Raw genomic sequence first — 17194 nt, forward strand, 5'->3', positions numbered from 1 at the left:
CCTAGTACAGTGCCTTTTATTTAGGAGATCTTTAGTAAATGGATGTTGAATAAATAAATGGATGAATGAATGAGTGTCTAAATGAGTGAATGAAGGGGTTATGAGATTCAGCCAAGGTAAGCCTTAAAAGACGGAAAGATTTGAATACACAGAGAAGAGAGGGCAGCAGAGATGCTTCCTTCTAAACTGTGTAATAGCTTTACTCTTTTTTCAGAAATTAAGTATTTTGATGCCAATTTTTCTTTTGTCTAAATTTTCCTCTAAGTAATAAGTTAGATGCTTTTGGTAAGAATATGAACTCACAATCAGGTCATTACAACAGCACCAGTGCTTTCCTCAGAGAGGAGTTGCATGAATGTTCTTAAAATCAACCTATGTTTGCTAATTGTGGGAAAGACATTTAAGTTGTGAGAAAAAGAAAAATATATGATCTACAGTTACTTAAGGCTGTTTTCTGTAGGGTTTCCATGAAATGAGCCATGGTTTGCTTCTTATGCTGGAGAACATCGACAGAAGGAAAAATGAAATTGTCCCTATTGATCCTAGCCTTGATGCAGAGGTACTTCAGGACCATCACAAACAGCTTATGGTAAGAAGTGTGAACCATGGCAGCCTCTAGTTTTTTTTTGTTTTTTTTTTTGTTGTTGTTTTTTTTAGCAGGGTTGCATTTCATTTGCAGAGAATGAATATAAGTGTTAAGTGTCTTTTTTAACCTGTTGCATTATAGTCTCTATTTTACACTTTTTATACTCCCTGTGGTTTCCAATCTTTGTAAAGCAAACGTGCATGGAAGATGATATCTGCTAGCTTTAGAATCTGGTTCTAAAGTCATTGCTCAATTGTAAAAATCTTAGTATCCTCAAAGAGTCTTAATTAGCTTGTGTTGTTTATTAGGGCAGCTTGATTTAAACTTTATGTCACATCTATGGCCCAGAAGTATATTTGGTGGCTTATAGTAAAAGGCCATTGAAGTATTAGAATAGAACGAGACAATGAAGTCTTTCATTTGTTGGTTTGTTTTTGTTGTTGTTGTTGTTGAGATGAAGTCTCACTCTGGCATTCAGGGTGGAGTGCAGTGGTGCGATCTCAGCTCACTGGAACACCCATCTCCAGGGTTGGAGCAATTCTCCTGCCTCAGCCTCCCGAGCAGCTGGGACTGCAGGTGTGTGCCACCACTCCTCACTCATCCTTTGTATTTTTAGTAGAGACAGGGTTTCACCATGTTGGTCAGGCTGGTTCAAACTCCTGGCCTCAGGTGATCTGCCCGCCTCAGCCTCCCTAAGTGCTGGGATTACAGGCGTGAGCCACCATGCACAGCCAAGACTTTTTAAGAGGAATTAAATGTACCAAATTAAACATGAACTTTAGCGTCAAATCTTCTGAAAGCTAAAACAAAATGGGAAACAATGAGTAAACTTACTTTCATTATCTGTCAACAAAAAAACATACCAGTTCTTGAGGAAGGAGAAACTTTTTCTAGCACCAAATACAAAAGGAAATTAACTGGTTGACTCTTATGCAAGGATCTTTGGACAATATAACGTACAGTGTATTTAAGTGATTTTATAGAAGATAAGGAAGCATATTTGAGTTCCATTAGAAGAAAATGCTGTGCACTTTGTAGCTTTCTGTATTTTTAAAATGTTATGCTTTAACATTTAACACTCGCCTAAACTACAGAATTGGTACCTTTTAATTCAGTACCATAATAGTCTTAGAAATCTGGAGGAAATAGCTACAGAACTGCATTTTACTTCACTTTGACCTCTGGCATTAAGCTGTGAATGATGAATGACCCTTTTTTAAAAAATCTTGGCTAGATATCAGAGGATACCTAGACATACTTCTGTTTTGCTATACTTAATGTTGTACTTTTCTGTTTAAAAGACTATCTTATATCTCACTTGCATACTAATCTATATTCTAAGTACTTTCATATATACGTTAACCAATTTGAACCTTCCAGTAATACTGTGGACCAGGCATCAAATCAAACTGAGATCAGAAAGGGCGAGGGGTCTTATAGAATATTTTTGGCAGAGGCAGGATTAGAACTGAGGCCGTGGGCTGTTGTATCCTTTAGTGTGTGAGCTCCACATTTGGTGCTCAGGTATAATTTCCCACCAAGTGAAGGTGATCTCATTCTGCACTTTTGGAACTTTTGCCAATTACAAAAATGCTGAGAAACATTATTTATTTTGGTATGCATAGCAAATAAGGCATGAGCTGTTGGAATCCCAGCTCAGAGTAGCCTCATTGCAAGACATGTCTTGCCAACTGCTGGTGAATGCTGAAGGAGCAGACTGTTTAGAAGCCAAAGAAAAAGTCCATGTTATTGGAAATCGGCTCAAACTTCTCTTGAAGGAGGTCAGTCGTCATATCAAGGAACTGGAGAAGTTATTAGACGTGTCAAGTAGTCAGCAGGTAAGCTCTGAACAGACATCATCGTGTAGCATTCCTTACTGGAAACCAAAGAAGCATCATCTTCATGCATTTTAGAAAGATTTTGAATATAGTGCTTGTCAGAATGGAGTGTCTCCTCTCAGTCACAGCTCTTACAAGTCCTATCTCAAAATAATAAAAAAAAAAGCAGCCACATAAACTTTTATAATAGGACACTGTTTGATTCTGTTAAATCCAAAAGCTCTCTTGTCATTGTTACTAATGCTGTTACCACAACTGCTGTGGCATTTTTTTCACCCGTTTAAGAATTTACACATTTCAGTTACACAGCCATGGTAGAGAAAACCAATTGTTATATCTGAGTTTTGTATTTAATCCCTCTAAGGCATGACTTCTCCATTATGTGTACAGTAAAAAAACGTAAAAAATGAACCTCTGCTCATTTAATTTTTTATATTTTTTTCTAAAATTGACTGCATTGTGGTATTATTGGTTTTGAGAAATGCATTTGCAGGTATGGCGACACTTGGTAAGGTTTCAGCCTTTCTGTTGTGATATCCTGTCATGAACACACACACTTTGCCCTGCTGTAAGCATGCAAAAGAACAATCCACTCTGAATAGCAGCAGTGCCAAAAATAATGAAGTCTCTCTAATGCTAAAAGGCAGACTGCTGGATGCCTTTTTTTCTAACTGGAATATGTTGATTTCTCTTCGGCCTGAGGGACCAGCAGGCTCCACGGAAGACTTCTTCCCCTCCCAAGCCATTATCAACTCATTCACATCCATGTCTCCAAGAAATAATAAAGCTCTAAGTGAAACATAGCAATAACAAAATCAGAGCTATATTTTTCAGAAGGGCCAAACAGACAGCTAGGAAATCCCAACACACTAGAAGAATTTGGCCCTGTTCTTCTTGTAGCTGTCTGATTCCATCTTTCCCAAGGAGTGGTTTGATTTTTTTGGTGGAGACACCGGGGGTGGATGGAGTTGGAGTGGGAAGCAGCATGGTGCAACACAGAGCCCCCGTGGGGCTGGGAGACGAAGTTGTTAAAAGACTCTTTCTTTCTCCCACATAGGATTTGTCTTCCTGGTCCTCTGCTGATGAACTGGACACCTCAGGGTCTGTGAGTCCTACATCAGGAAGGAGCACCCCAAACAGACAGAAAACGGTAACTTTCTACTGGTCGTTTTTCAGTTGGCCCATGGGAGGGAACACTGGAGGAGTGACGTATTTGTACCCACCACAGGGTTCACAGGCAGGCACCCCTTCCCGACAAGGGCTGTCACACAGGGTAGTGCGCTTCCTCCACCCTGCCACATGCCCTCCCAGCATGCGCTCAGGAATGGAAAAGAGCGATTCTGGTTTTCAAAAGAATCAGGACTCAACGTGTGGCTGGTATGCAGGAAGAACATTTATTTTTCTTGCTCAAATAAGAAAATTGCTAGAATAGTGCCCGTTTGTCCCTTTGGTGGCTCCTTTCTTCAAGCCATGGCTGCCATGACTGTCTTAAAAGGTAGGCTGCCACCTGCAGGGGCGCCTTGGCCAGAGGTGCACAGAACCGTGAACGCCTGTGAGCCATTGACTCGTTAAAGCAAGTTGAGGTTCTGTTGACACTCAAGCTAAGCCGCTTCTGGGTGGTGGTCCTGAAGGTCTGTGGCAATCATGCCGCCCCTAAAATGGCAACAACTCACCCGCAGGCCTCGGTGGGGGCTGCCTCACTGAACACAAAGGATGAAAGGACAAATTTGGCCCCTGCTACCCTCTATGCCTTGATTTCTCTGTGTAATTAGAAGCTTGTTTTTTGTTTTGTTATATTTTGTCCAGCTTTATGATTATATTCATTCCATTTTTTTCGTTAGTTTTTAGAAGTTTTGATTTCATTTGACTTTTTTTTGTTATAAACATTTATGTCCTGAGCTGATAAATGTATTATCTTTTTTAGGATTTTTTTTTTACTACATTCACTAGTTTCCTATAGATCCTAGTATAAGAATGTGAAGGAATACTGGCTTTTCAAGTCAAATTTTAACCTTTCTTTAACTGGAATATTTAAGTTGGGCTTTATCACTGTAAAGACCAATCTCATATTGCCATTGTTAATTTTTATGGGCCAAGAATGTTGATACTGCTTCAGTATTCTAAAAGATGAAAAAATATGTAAAATATCTTTGAAATCCATGGTATGGCATCGGGCATTTTATATTTATTGTAAGTAAATATACACATGTGTTTCTACCATGAAAAGCCAGGGGAAATCTGCCCACCATAGTGTGGACTCCGGAATCCCCACCTGTGTTTTATCCATGGCTAGTCACATAGATGTAAATTTATTTCACTTCTTCAATAAAAGAAAAGCCAGTTTCCTTAATTCATGGGTACTGATCATTTCATTTGATTTATTTTTCCTTTGCTGCACTTTTAGTTTGATTTTCATTAGTAGCTTGTCTTTATTTGCCTGGACTGAACATTCTTCTTTCTTTACCCCCTGTTCATTGCAAACAGCCACGAGGCAAGTGTAGTCTCTCACAGCCTGGACCCTCTGTCAGCAGTCCACATAGCAGGTACCTCATTCTCCTGGTTTCCACACTGTTCTAGAACCCCAAGAGGATGATGAAAATTGTCCATGACTTAGGTAGGCCTATATCTGGTCTGCCTCAGGGTAGTTGGGAAATTACTCATTTCAGTCCATACCCTTTCCTCATAAACCGGAAGAGATGTTTCTAAATGAAATGTGCAAGTAAATTTCGGAGCATAAAATATTTGGACTCCATGAAAATTCTGTTTGTCTCAACATAGCCCATCTGGTACTTTTCCCCAAATTGTCAATAAGGATTTGATGAAAACTGGTGGCACCACGGCCATTTGATTCATGGCAGACTTTTATCATCCTCTTTATTTCTAGAGTTTACAATAAGACAGGTAATCGATCAATGAATTCTTTTACCATTCACAGAACCCACAAATCTGAATAAAATATACTAACATCCCCAGCTTTTTATTTTCTTTTCATGTTTTATCCAGATTGTGGGTTTTGAATTCTCAAAATGGCAAGTCCTAATTTGGTGTTCATTGAAAATTTATAAGCATCTTCTCTTTTCTGCTTATCCTAAAACTTCCCTTCAGCCAGCATACCCAGCCACTCACTTTCTGGGCACTTGGCAAGCTCTCTCACTCTGGAACCCGCAGCAGCCAGTGCCCCTGCCCAGTCACCTCCCCAGAGCAACTCGCAGCTGCCGCTCCCTCCGTGCCTCCCGCCTGGCCTCCCGCAGTTAGCAGTGCTTTGCCTTCTTTTGTGTTGTCAGTGTGGTGTCCTGTGCTCCTCTGCTCCTCCACTGATCAGTTCAAGTTTCCCCAGACAACGTTCTAAAAAATGAAAACTCTGTCCTCAGAGCTGGTTTTCATTCCAATCCCTAGCAATTCACTGTTAAAGTAGCTTGCCCCTCTGGAAGCTTAACACCACTGAGCAGGAACTGAATTCCTGGAAGGAGGGTGGGGAGGAGGAAATGGAGAGCTGTAAACAACCCCTGAGTAATAATTTTAGTTTTCCAGCTGTGCAGAAGGGACTGGCTATTTTGTTTGGTCCTTCCCACTCAGCTGAAGTAATGCAGAATGTATTTTCATATGTTCTCTGGTTTTAAACCTCCCTTTGCTGTTTCTTTTTCTTTTCTTTTCCTTTGGTTTGATTTGAAGACAATTTTATGAGTTTTTTTTTCCTATCCTAAACAGGATAGCAATAATAAAATATGGAGAAAAACTCATGGGGACTTTTGAAGATAATGATGAGCATCTGCAGGTGCTCCGAGGTTTGCTCAGCCCGCTCTAAGGAGAGACAGTTTCTTTTAGACACATCATTGTATTATATAGTCCATCTTTTCTCACAAATTGTTGATGTGCCATGAACAGAGATGAAGAATATCCTCATAGCATTCCTTTGAGGATGCCAGAGATCAGTTCTTTGGTTGATACAAATGAAAGTGATCAGAAGGAGAAAGCTCTTACGTCATGATGCAACGCCAATAGCAATCACTCTTCGGTTCCCAAATATTGCATCTATCTGCCACCCCCAACCCATTGTTTCAGGCAGCCACATATATATTTTGAAAATGTCAAAGGCATCATTTTGTAGGGCAGCAAGTGCTTCCTCTTGCCTCCTAACAGGGCTTTGCAGCTGGGACAGCCGCACTCTGACTACGACACTCACAAGGCGCCTTTTAGCTCTGCTCTGTCCAGCACGGTTGATTAACATCTTTCTGAGCATTCAGCACAGTGTTCACTTTGCTACTCAGGTGGGACTGAAAGATAAATAATCTACACCTGAATGGCAAACATTATCAAACACCTTCGCAGACAGGTTGTGGTTGAACATTCTTGGGCTTCGTTACCCTCAGCACCTCTGTTTGGGGCACACCCAACCCCGACAAAGAAAGGCAGAGTCTGCTGGGGAAGAATGAACTTCACCCACAGTCCTGGCTGTCATGGTGTTCCTTTACATTGAGATTTGAGTTATCTTGCGTTTGATCTTGCACTGGTCCAGCAAATTGGAAAAGCTATTGCAGAAGCACAAATAGTTTAGAATGTTGTTCCCAGCGGCCTGCGGTGGGAAAATTTTAGATATGCATTCTTCCTAAGAGGAGAAAGAGACTGAGTTGGAAAAAACTGAGGAGTATTAGTTTGAAGGGAGAAGTTAGTCTTGTGGTTTCTTTGTTGTTGTTTAAAGTCAGATGAATGTTATACCAGCCTGTTACATATTTCAATTTGATTTGATGGTGGTGATTGTGTGTCTTCATATAGTACTTTAAACCTACATATGATTTGATGCCAGTAGTTACTGAACACCTACTAAATTTCGACCCTGGGCCTACAAAAATAATTCGATATGATTTCTACCATTAAAAGGCTTGCAGCATATCAGAATCTAGAGATTCCCTAAATCATTGTAAGGAGTTTCCCAGAACCTCTTAAAATTAGAAATATAAAATTCTATGCATACATTCATAATAACCATATTTGTGATTTTTATTTGAGGTTAAACACACTTTAGAGCATGCTTTCAAAGCAATGCTTATGATGGACCAGCTGGTACTTTTTTCCTACATCTGACTTAAAATTTTCTAACTTTATCACCATTAATTCTGCAAAAGTCTACTGCAACTGAGTTCAAATTGACAACTAGAAAGATTTCGCTGCAATTTCCAGCGAGGCAAAGGAATAAAGTCTGGATGAAGCAAATTGATTACTTCATTCTAAAGCTTAGAATTATAAAATACAAAATTGCCATGGACACCTTAAGTCTCCAGCGCCTTCTTTACAGAGAACTAAGATGGAATGAGAAGTGGCAAATGACTGGCTGAAACACTGAAAGGGAGGGAAAAAAGGCCTCATTTTAAAATGTATTGAAATTAATCGGATATATTTAAGCAAGGGCAGTGGGAGTTTTTTTGTATGTTCACTAGGGCCTCACTATAAACACTATTCAGTTTCTTTTAGAATTTGTTTTCAAGCCTTTTCTGTCAGACATTATCTGGGGATCTATTTATTCAAAGCATTCAAAGAGCCTCAGCACAGAGCCTGTCTTCTCCAAGGCAGGTTGGTCACCTGTGCTCCAAGGACAGCGGTAGGTTGAGGTTCCAATAGGTTTCTCCTTTGCTGTTTGAGGTAGGCCTTCCCCATGTTTCTAGGGAACAAGACGGGCAATTTGAGAAATTTATCGCATCCTTGAAAGCACTATTAATAAATCAGGTATGTTTTCCTGAGAGAAAAGGCTGAATCCAGCCAACTCCTAAGGGTATGAGTCAGCACACTGTTGGTATAATTATACAGATAATAGTGATAAGTTGCTGACATTTATTTAGTACTTAGTGTGTTTCAATTATTTAGTGCTTAATTGTATACATGTTAAGCATTGTATGTATGTTACCCCATTTAACCCTCACAAGAATCCAATGACATGGCTATATTCGCAATTTATAGACAAGGACACTGGGGGTTAGAGATGTAAAGATTTAGGATTTGAACCCAGGCCTCCCCTGACTCTAGATCCTACCCTGTTAACCATACCATTCTGCTGAAGGGCTGTTGATGGGTAGAATCCTTCTAACAATGGTTTCAGAGCTGTGGCCACCACAGGCTGCCTCAGGTAGCTTAGGATCGGCAAGAATGTTTGGTTTGGAAGATAAGAAGACCTGAGTCCTAACTTGATTCTGGAAACTTGTCTTCTGAACCACACATCCAGAAATTACTGGGTTTCAAAGACAAGACACGTAAGGGCAGGATCAAGATCACGGAAAATCTAGATATTTCTGCACAATAAAGTCCTGTTACGTACTGCGAGTGTTAGCCAACAAGTAACAAAAGAAATTAGAAGTTTCTGCTCATTTGGCTTTAAATGATGTATGCACAAAATTAACTCATTGTCATTTCCTTGATTATGTAAAATTTTCAAAGTGAGTCACACTGTGCATGGCATTCAGACTTCTCACATTTGTGTGTCCAGTACACTTTCTTTTGAAGGGTGTGTTTTTAGTTACTACTCCGTCCCTGCCATTCTCCTTCTCCCACAGTTGTCTAGGTATTTTGGGATAGAGATGAAACAACTCCTGGGCAACTATTTACCTGGAAATTTGAAGGAGTGAGGGAAGTGAGAAAAATAAATAAAAATGTACTTGCAGAGAATAAGCATTTTCTTTTTCTGGACAGAGCTATCTGATATCTCTGTATTGATGAGTTACCTTAAGTAAATTCACACATTTAATTTTTCCTATAAAAACACGATCTAAACTGGCATCCATGTATATTATAAAGCCAGAGGCAAATGACCAGTGACTAGTCAACAAATTGCCTTTATTCTTTCCCATATCAAATTTCCCAAGACTCTTGACACTTAGGTGATTTTTAGGACAGTAGATAAATACTAACAGTAACCTTTACCCTAGGGACCATTAGCCTCTTGGTACTAAAATCGCTAGAACAAGTTACCCCTGAAGAAGAGGCCACTTTGGGCATGTTGGAATCTGGTAATTACCCCAAGCAGGCAGGCATTTTTCCCAGTGGATAGTTACAACATTTTCAAGGGCAGCCAGCTGCATAGACAGTCACTGAGTTCTGTGTGTTCTCTCTGTCCCCATCTCAGCCCATGACTTCTTCCTAGGTTGGCATTCTTCAACATTAGAGGTCATACACAAATTAAATTTTCGTAAAGAATGTTCTGATCCTGTTAAATATGCCATGTCCTTCAACAGACTTCAACATAGGAGCCCACAGTCTGCAAATGCGGACCCTTTTCATTTTTTGCAGGAGTGAGCTAGTCAATGTGCAGCCCTTGTTTTGATCCTGATCTTTGACCTGATTGCACAAAGAAGCTAACAGTTGACAAAGAGGAGCTATTCAGCTCTGTCCGATTGCATTATCCATTATATATGTAAACCTTCCCATCACCAAAGTCCTTCAATGTCTCCTAGTGGTAATTAGCTATTTAATGAATAGAAAAGGTGGAGCTCTCTTCTGTCTCTCTGTTATCTCATCTAGCTGCAGGTGTTGAGGGCTGGTTGCCAGGGCATATTTTAAAGTCAAGGGAAGCATATTTTGAAGAAAATTTGATCCCCAGTTTGTGGGTAGCTATCCTATCCTTCTTAAGATACTTTAAGACAAACCATTGAGTCATAAACTGTCAGAGCCAAAACAGTTTAGGACATTAATGCACCCCTCATCATTGCAAATGAGAAAACTGAAGGCCAGAGAGACTAATTTACTTGCCCATGATTATATAACTGCCTCAAAACAAAACGTCCTCACGTCCATACACGGATTTGATGATCTGCAGGATACTGTGAGGCCTTACAACTAGAGGCATTCATTTTAGACATGAGGAAACTGCTTGTTTCCAGATATTTTAGAATGCAAACTGAGGATTCTCTTCTTTGCTTCTGCATGTGAGATGCCTGTGACATGAATACGACCTGAATTACCGTTATTCATATCACCAACCAACAAAACATTTCACAACGGAGAGTGTGGCGGGCAGCGATTTGGGAACCTTGAGTTCCTGCTAGGCCTCTTTCTTTAATTGTGGGATTTGGAGCGAGTCATTCACCCTGTCTAGAGAGTCCCAAGTTCTGTTAGTAAAAATCACAGGGTTGAAATCTTCTGCCACACGCTGGCTGTGTAAGCTTGAGCCAGTTATTTCACTTCTCTGAGCTTCCTTTCACATCATCTATAAAATGAAGTTAATAAGTACACACCACAGAGGACTGTGGTGAGGATTAAATGACAGAACCCAACATAAATGCTCAGAGTGCTGCCTAGCAGTTAGAAGAGTAAACATGAACTGTCATTAGCTACTTACCTACAAAATTAAAAGATGAATTGGATGCCCCCTAAACTCAAGAAGTTTCTTTTTCCTTTTCCATTAATAAGGTAGATAACATATTTCTTTTATGTCCTACTATATTTTAACAAAAAATGCTTTTTTTTTTTTTTTTTTTTTTTTTTTTTTTACAGCTCATTAGGAATAACTCATTGGTCTTAGCACAAGGGCAGTTAATCAGATTGACCACTAGATGGTGATTGAGCTCTTACGGCTTCCTGGGAGATTATTTACACTGACAAATCAGTAGAAGACATAAAACATAAAACAGGGAACTTAAAAGTTGGAAGACCATCTATTCTAATTTGAAGAGGTTAATGAAGAGGTTGGCACATAGAAATGAAGTGAATTGTTCAAGGTTACATTACACTGCCATTAGTTGTGGACTTCAGAAAAGAACATGCTTTCAATTTAAGCCAGTGACTTGATTTTTCCTTACACCACAAGAATTGTAATAGAAACACTGCATGGTGCGGGCTGCTTGGGGTTTTTGCAGAACCAATCTGTTTGTCTCCCTTTTTTTTTTTTTTTTTTTTTTTTTTCCCTTTTTTTTTTTTTTTTTTTTGAGATAGTCTTGCTCTGTCACCCAGGCTGGCGTGCAGTGATGCTCAGATCCCAGCTCACTGCATCCTCTGCCTACCAGTTCAAGCGATTCCCCTGCCTCAGCCTCCCAAGTAACTGGGACTACAGGCACACACCACCATGCCCAGCTAATTTTCGTACTTTTAGTAGTGACAGGGTTTCACCGTGTTCGAGGCTGGCCCGAACTCCTGGCCTCAAGTGATCCGCTGACCTCAACCTCCCAAAGTGCTGGGATTACAGGCGTGAGCCACTGCGCCCAGCCCTCTCCCATTTTTCTTTGATGGTTTAATAAAGGAGTTTTGAATAATCCCTCTGTTACATCTTAAGTGGATTCTGTTTTTTATTTTAACATTTATCTAGTGTCACTCCTCATACCCCACTGATAAAAGGGTAATCTGTCTTCAAAATTAGCAACCAATAGGGGAGCTGCAAACATAGTGCTTTTTTCTGGGCCAAACCCACAGTTACCAATACAGCGTTCACATGCTCATATTATTCCAGCAGCCTCACATTCAATGTTCTTACCCTTAGTGATGTTAAAACCCTTAGGAAATTTATGCTAGGTGTGAGGGAATGTCTCTTTTGGCTGTATCTATTATTTGTGCTCATTCATTGTTGTATGGGTGTGAGTATACACAAAATGCCTGTTGCAAACAACACTCCTTTCTTCATCGTTTCTACTAGTAGCCAAAAAAGGTTAATGGCTGTTCACAAAAAGAAAACAGTAGCACCCAAATCAAAATCTACTTCCAGACTCTGTTTTCCAGACAGTCTTTCTTAGGAATTCTGAAGCCTGTGCCCAATCTCTAAGTCACTATTTAAAAGGAAGACAAAAGTGAAATAGAAAAGCTTGTCTCTTTGAGTGTAGAGGGGGCTCCAGGATGACAATCCATCCTCCTTAGAAAATGGAGTCCATTTGCCAAAGGCACGACGTTAGTGGTAGGATCAGCTAGCATCGACGTCATACAACACCAGAGTTCTGTAGACAAACTCCACTGCTGTTCCCTGTTTGTACTGCTTTAGAACTCGCTAATGTCAGGGCCTGATGCTGATTCAGTGCAAGATGAAACCAGGGTATGCTCTATGATTAATGAAGCTTTTGTGGGTCTATGCAAAATGACTAGGACTGTTTTTATTTTTGCTGCATGGATTTTGGCATATCCAGGATGGCTAGATGGGATACTTGGTATGATTCTGAAAGTGACTAATTTTGTTTAACAATGTTCCTGATATTCCTAAAACACAAAGGTACTGCATCAAATAGCTACATTTTAAATATTTCAGATCTACTTAATTTATGCTGGTAGAATGTGTATAGAGCAATTATTTTTGTTGATGGAAATTTTTTTTACCAAATTAAGGAATAAAAGGAGTAGAATTTGAACCCAATTACTTATGTTTAGTTGACTGACTAAATGTTTATTTCTCGCCAGTGCAGTTTCCAACAACTTCATTTGGTGGTGGGGGGTGACCTGGGCAAACTGTGGAAGGCTGGCAGCTGATTGCCAGGCTGGGTGTGCTTGGCATGCCCTTTTAGCTTCCAGGAAGGTGCAGAGGCAAAAAGCAACGTCCATCCAACACTGGAGTTATCTGAGTTATTTATGTCCATTCTTCTCTCAGGTCCACAAAAGGTGGCTCCGATTCCTCCCTTTCTGAGCCTGGGCCAGCTCGGTCGGGCCGCTCCTTCCTGTTCAGAGTCCTCCGAGCAGCTCTTCCCCTTCAGCTTCTCCTGCTGCTCCTCATCGGGCTTGCCTGCCTTGTACCCATGTCAGAGGAAGACTACAGCTGTGCCCTCTCTAACAACTTTGCCCGGTCATTCCACCCCATGCTCAGATACACGAATGGCCCTCCCCCACTCTGAACTAAGCAGATGCCATCTGCAGAAGTACTGGCAGCATAAGGAGGATCGAGTCATAAGCAATCCCAAACTATCAACAAGAGGACCTCGATCTTGCCAAAAGCCCTTGGTGTAGCAGCTTTAGCTCTCCTCCAGATCACACGTGTGAAATCATGGCTTCGGAGGTGGAGGATAAACAGTGACAGGAGAGCAAACAGATGACAAGAAGCTTTGGAAGAAATCTGGTTTGAGACTCTGAACCTTAGCACTAAAGAGAGTGAGTAAGGACCTCCAGAGGTCCCTGGACTCGTGAATTCTCAGCCCTTGGCTCTTTCTATGCATAGCCAAGGACTTCAGTAGACCATCTGGGCAGCGTTCCCGTGGTGCTGCTCTAACCATCAGATAAACAACCCTCCCAAGCTCCATGTCAGTGTCGTACAATCTCCCAACCGACCAGTGCTGAAGAGATTTTAGAACCTTGTAACATACAATTTTTAAGAGCTTATACGGCAGATTCCTTTTTACCTTGTTTTTCTTTGGGGCATGATGTTTTAACCTTTGCTTTAGAAGCACAAGCTGTAAATCTAAAAGGCACTTTTTTTAGAGGTATAAAGAAAAACTAGATGTAATAAATAAGATCATGGAAGGCTTTATGTGAAAAAAGTTGAATGTTATAGTAAAAACAAAGATATTTATGAATGTACAGTTTGCTAAAGCCAAGTTTTATTTGTATTGATTTCTTTGCATTTATTATAGATATTATAAAATATTTGGTCTGTGCTTTTTTTCCTAAATAAATAACTCCTAAGTATCATTATTAAGCAGGCACTGATCAGAATGCAACCCATGTGATTATATTTTGTGCAATGAATGAAGCTGGAATATAAGTATCCATTAAAGGAAAAGGATGGCAAGAGGCAGTATGAATTTAGACATAGAAGACCCTAGGTGATTCCTTCTTCTCTCTTCCTTCCATAGTCCATCAGATCTCCTGAATTCTTGCTTCTGGAAACCTTTCATCCTCTCCTCTCCATTCCTTTTACACATTTGTACATTTGGAGGGGCTTCTTAGGAGCTGCTGCCTGAGTTCCCTTCTCCATTCCATTGCAAGCAGACGACAGCCACAGAAATCTTCTTAAAGCATGCTTCTGTTCAGATCCCTTCTTTGCTGCAAAGCCTTCTGTTGTTCATTGTCTACCAGATAAAATACAATTTTCATTTTCAAATGCAATGAGATTTTTATTTTGCCCTTCTGAACTTGCCTACTATAGTGGCCCTCATGGAATTATTTGATGCTCATGGCATTTTAATCTATCATTTAGTAATTTCTGGGGCATTGAAAACTCAAGTCTCTGGCTTCTCTTCCCATAGACAGCTCTGGGACCCTAGTCTGGAGCACATATTCCTGCATGGCAGTAATTGCCAGAGCTTGTTGGCCGCTGTCCCTTTCAGAATTGGGAGAGAGAGAGAGTATCTCCTATTTGTACTTGTAAACCTCCAACTTCTCTCAAGGCCGGTATCACCCTAGCCCCCAGAGGTATTTAAGTCTACAAATCCCGCTCTAAGTTGAGTATTTAAACCAAACTGAGGTCCTTCACCTTGCCTGAAACTGCCTTCTATGGCTTCCAAAATGCAGGTAGTCTGAGTCCATCTCGGCTAGGGTTCCAGGGGCTTACTAAAGTTTCCAAATCCTGGGCTTGCTTCAGACCTCCTAATTCAATCTCTGGGATAGGGCCTGGCAGCCTGCATTTTTTAAACAGATGCCTGAGGTGACTTTATTCCTGCTAAATGCTGAAAAGCACTGCCCCTATACTCCCTTAACTTCATTCCTCCTTGCCTGCCTCACCGGACTCTGCTCACAAGCCACCTCCTTCTTGAAAAACTTCCTGATCACTTTCACACTGTATTTAAGACTTCTCTCTACTACTCTGCTTCTTGCCGTCAGGTTATTCCTATCTTAGGGTCCATGTAATCTCCCACAAGGAACACGATGGAATTCCCCCACCCCATTGTTATTTTATAGAGAAGACCACCTTGTGCTTAAAGTGTCCCATCTTCCTGCTTCTGGAGGGGCTGTGAGCAGTGGTGGCCACTGGAGTTGAAGGGTGCCCTGCACCCTCATCTGAGATGGGGTACTTACTCTTCAGGCCTCACTCTTCCCTCACTTCCCTGTCACTCCTCCCTCACTTCCCTGTCACTCCTCCGAATACCTGGAAGGAGAAGTCCTCCCACGAGCAATTTAGCCCTTCAAGGGCTATGGAAATCCCACACAATGAGAGTGTCATCATGGAAAAGGAAGTGCAAAGAGATTTCAGAGGCATTTCTTCTCCACATCATCATCAACTGACTTCCTTGGCATCTCCCATCACTGAAGAATCAACTGGTTAATGTTGCCGAGAAAAACATTTGGTTTCAATTAAGAAAAATCTTAGAGTACAATACCATTTGTGCCTTTCTAAAAACCCTGTGAAACCTCCAAAAGGGTGTGGAATGTCCATTTCCATTATATTTTTTGAAGACTTAAACAACAGAACCTTGGAACGAAAAAGAAGTAGGGAGCCCCAGTGAGTGCAAACATTGAACCATGAGGCCATGGCTCTTCCATGCATGACCGACTGGCCAGTTTAGCAAGGGCCACACCAGACACAGATGATGGAGAGACAGGGGGATGGGGCCATGAGCATCCTCACCCTCAACCAGTGGCTGCTCTGGCAACAGAGAGAGAAGGCTTCATGGACAGAGAGAGAAGTCTTCATGGAAGGGATGGGGGATGGCTTAAAGAAGAGTAAGGAGGTAAAAGGACACTGATGGCTGCAGTGAGGAGTGTCGGGAGCCCTGCTGTGGCCTGGAGAGAGGGCATGATGTCCCAAGTGAGTGCTGGGTGAGGAGGGCATAAAGAGACCATCCACTGACCACAAAGAATGGTAAGGGAAGGGTTAATAATAACACGATGGTAAGGAGATTTGCACAAGCAAATGGGAAATGTTAGAAAAGTGAACAAAGAGTCCAATAAAACTAAAATAGAAAAATAAGGGATTAGAAACTAAAAGTAGTCACTTCATAAGAAATCCCGGGAGAAATGAAAGGGTTTTTGGGAAATGATGGCTGAGGAGCAGGAATGTCCCTACTGGAACATGGACCCACAATAGCTTCCCTTGTTTTTGTAGGAAGTGAGAAGTCTTCAGAAGGCCCAGATGGGAAATTCAGCATGCTGAGGCCTGAAATTCACTATAAAAAATGCAGGTTGGGGTAGACTGATTAATAACCTACACCCTGGGGCCAACTCTTAAGAAATTATAGCTACAAATCTTAATTGACAAGCCACATAAGAGATCATAAAGCAAAAAATAGTGGAGAGAGACGATTTATGAAAGCTGATTGATTGTGGCCAGAAAAGTCGGGCCTCCGAGGGCTGGTCTGGCCTGCCTGAAAGCAGCCCAGTGGATGGATTCCTGGTTCGGTGCAACCAATTCACCAGTACCATTGCCAACCAACCATAGGGGATTGTGCAGAAAATAAAATATCCTGGGTGCGTACCAAGTAAATCCGGAAGTGCTTGGGGAGAACAGCAGCCACTAATCTCTCAAGTAGTTCATTGAATGCCCACTATATGGCAGGAACTGCTCCAAGTTCCCTTGGGAAGTCCTCTCGGGGAGTACCTCAGAAGTTCTTGTGACTTTTTTGTTCCTTTGTTTGTTTGTTTTATTTTTATTTTTTATTTTACTTTAAGTTCTGGGATACATGTGCTGAACTTGCAGGTTTGTTACATAGGCATACATATGCCCTGGTGGTTTGCTGCACCTATCAACCCATCATCTATCTAGGTTTTAAGCCCCACATGCAGTAGGTATTTGTCCTAATGCTTTCCCTTGCCTTGTCCCCAACACCCCTGAGAAGCCCCAGTGTGTGATGTTCCCCTCCCTCTGTCCATATGTTATCATTGTTCAACTCCCACTTGCTAGTGAGAACATGTGGTGTTTGGCTTTCTGTTCCTGTGTTAGTTTGCT

General features: G+C 41.2%; 1 protein-coding gene across 20 annotated transcripts in view; it reads left to right on the plus strand.

Moving 5' to 3' along the window:
* Positions 1 to 13956, plus strand: part of SYNE1 (spectrin repeat containing nuclear envelope protein 1) — a 529474-nt gene extending 515518 nt beyond the window's left edge. For 15 of the 20 annotated variants that reach the window (XM_017537464.2, XM_037742143.1, XM_017537473.2 and 12 more), the window contains 5 exons: positions 461 to 589; positions 2212 to 2424; positions 3482 to 3574; positions 4909 to 4967; positions 12971 to 13956. In XM_017537464.2, the coding sequence (XP_017392953.1) occupies positions 461 to 589; positions 2212 to 2424; positions 3482 to 3574; positions 4909 to 4967; positions 12971 to 13211 (735 nt within the window). In that variant the 3' untranslated portion in view covers positions 13212 to 13956. The remainder of the gene's footprint in view (positions 1 to 460; positions 590 to 2211; positions 2425 to 3481; positions 3575 to 4908; positions 4968 to 12970) is intronic. The other 5 variants (XM_037742153.1, XM_037742155.1, XM_037742168.1 and 2 more) reach the window with 3 other exon arrangements.
* Positions 13957 to 17194: the final 3238 nt, after the last annotated feature.

This window comes from Cebus imitator, unplaced genomic scaffold (genome assembly GCF_001604975.1).
Source record: "Cebus imitator isolate Cc_AM_T3 unplaced genomic scaffold, Cebus_imitator-1.0 Scaffold6, whole genome shotgun sequence".
NCBI classification, from domain to species: domain Eukaryota; kingdom Metazoa; phylum Chordata; class Mammalia; order Primates; family Cebidae; genus Cebus; species Cebus imitator.